This window comes from Eurytemora carolleeae, unplaced genomic scaffold, assembly GCF_000591075.1.
Source record: "Eurytemora carolleeae unplaced genomic scaffold, Eaff_2.0 scaffold601, whole genome shotgun sequence".
NCBI lineage: Eukaryota > Metazoa > Arthropoda > Copepoda > Calanoida > Temoridae > Eurytemora > Eurytemora carolleeae.
In genome coordinates, this window is record NW_019396795.1 from 76,470 (window position 1) to 78,249 (window position 1,780).

The window sequence follows — 1,780 nt, forward strand, 5'->3', positions numbered from 1 at the left end:
TACTGATTTGTTTCTTTAAAACATTGTTTTCTATGACAACCTGCATTGCTTCTTTGCTTGGTTATATAATACTGATATTTTTGCAAGAGTATTGTTGTTTTTTAAGGTGATTCTTAATTTCTTAAATTTTTGAAACTCAAACATAAATGACAAATGATTTCTACTACAAATTTTTTTACATTCCCCCTTTTCTGTAGTATCCAGAGAAATGTATTGATGATAGCCTAGAAATTTCTAGAAGCGTCAGAAAGCTGCAGATACTCCTTTGCGCATGCGTAGTACTGTTCAGAACCCGGTTTGTGACGTAATATCCGGTGCCGGTAGAATAGTAAATTCTAGAAGGTTCTAGAGAGTTCCTTGAGTACATAAACCGGGCCGAGACTAGCATGGCTTCAGACGTTTGAGATATTACTGCTACACAACCTACGTCAAACCAACTAACACTAACACAAAGATGTCTGATGAAGTTGAGACATTCGCCTTCCAGGCTGAGATTGCACAGCTTATGTCGCTCATTATCAACACATTTTACTCCAATAAAGAAATTTTCCTCCGAGAGTTGATCTCCAATGCCTCCGATGCTCTGGATAAAATTAGGTGAGATTATTAAATTTAAGTTTGTGTGCATTAAGGTTGATTATAATGTCATTTAAAATTACCCAAAAATCGTTCCCTGGGACATATACCCCCCCCCCCCACACTTTTTCGCTAATTGGTTTTGATTTAATTGTTTTTTTTCTTGTTAATAATTGTTCAGAGCCCGTTCCCTTACTAGATAGTGACCGTGTAGTTCATGTACTTGGGGGACGATATTTTGGCCTATAGATTGGTTTCTTATGAATAATCAATACAGTTAAGAGTATTTCGGGGGACATCTTGCGGCCGGCCAAACTATGGTCTCACTAAACACGTGAATTTCACGACCTTTTATAATTTTAATATGAAGAGAACGGGGTAATTTCCTAGTATACGATTTTTGGACCACCAACATTTGTATTAAAAAAAGCCGCTGCAATTTCAGGATATGAAGTAAAAAAATCATTTTTTATTGTTTAAGGGTTGGCTCTGTGCTCAATAAAATATACCAAATTCTTCTAATATCCATGGCTTGTTCTTGTGTTGAAAAAAATATACTTCCAACAGCTTTAAAATAAACGACATTACTAAATTAAACATGTGCGCGAAGCGCCAAAATTCGGTTCTTCCCGTGTCTTTTTATGTATTTCTTGTCTGTTAGTCCCAACATTCAATATGTATGTAAAGTCCCCATTACAGTCTACAGCAATTTATTTGTAATTCATCAGCTAGTCAAATTAGTCCACTATGTCCCTTATTCGTAGGTCTGTGCAGTCCTAAGTAGTAAATAGTTCCTGGCAGTACTTGACTATAATATATTTCATCTTTCCATAATCCATAAAAAGTCTTTCCGATCGAAGTCCCTCTGTCCTATTGTTGGCCAGTAAGGGGCTTACCCTATTTTCCTCTCATATAGTCTGTAAAAGTCCCTATAATGGCCAATTCTGATATATAATCCTTATTATATTTCTTGTTATTCTTCTTAGGTTGTTTATAGGTTTTGTGTAACCTTAAATGGTATGTATTGTAATACTCATGAGAAGTAACATATATTTTTTTAGAGAGGATAAATAGCTAGAAATTCTATTAGAAATGATGCGCGAAGCGCGCCAAAGAAATTTTTTCTTCATCAACAGACAAAAGATGGTCATATACATACATTCAGGGGCGTAAATGAGGATTTGTTTACCCCCCCCCCCCCTTA

General features: G+C 35.7%; 1 protein-coding gene across 1 annotated transcript in view; it reads left to right on the top strand.

Moving 5' to 3' along the window:
• The first annotated feature begins 357 nt into the window (after window positions 1-357).
• The window catches only part of LOC111708769 (heat shock protein 83), a 3,934-nt gene continuing 2,511 nt past the window's right edge, over window positions 358-1,780 (top strand). Inside the window, exon 1 of the mRNA XM_023482237.1 lies at window positions 358-597. Within this exon, the coding sequence (XP_023338005.1) occupies window positions 455-597 (143 nt within the window). The 5' untranslated portion in view covers window positions 358-454. The remainder of the gene's footprint in view (window positions 598-1,780) is intronic.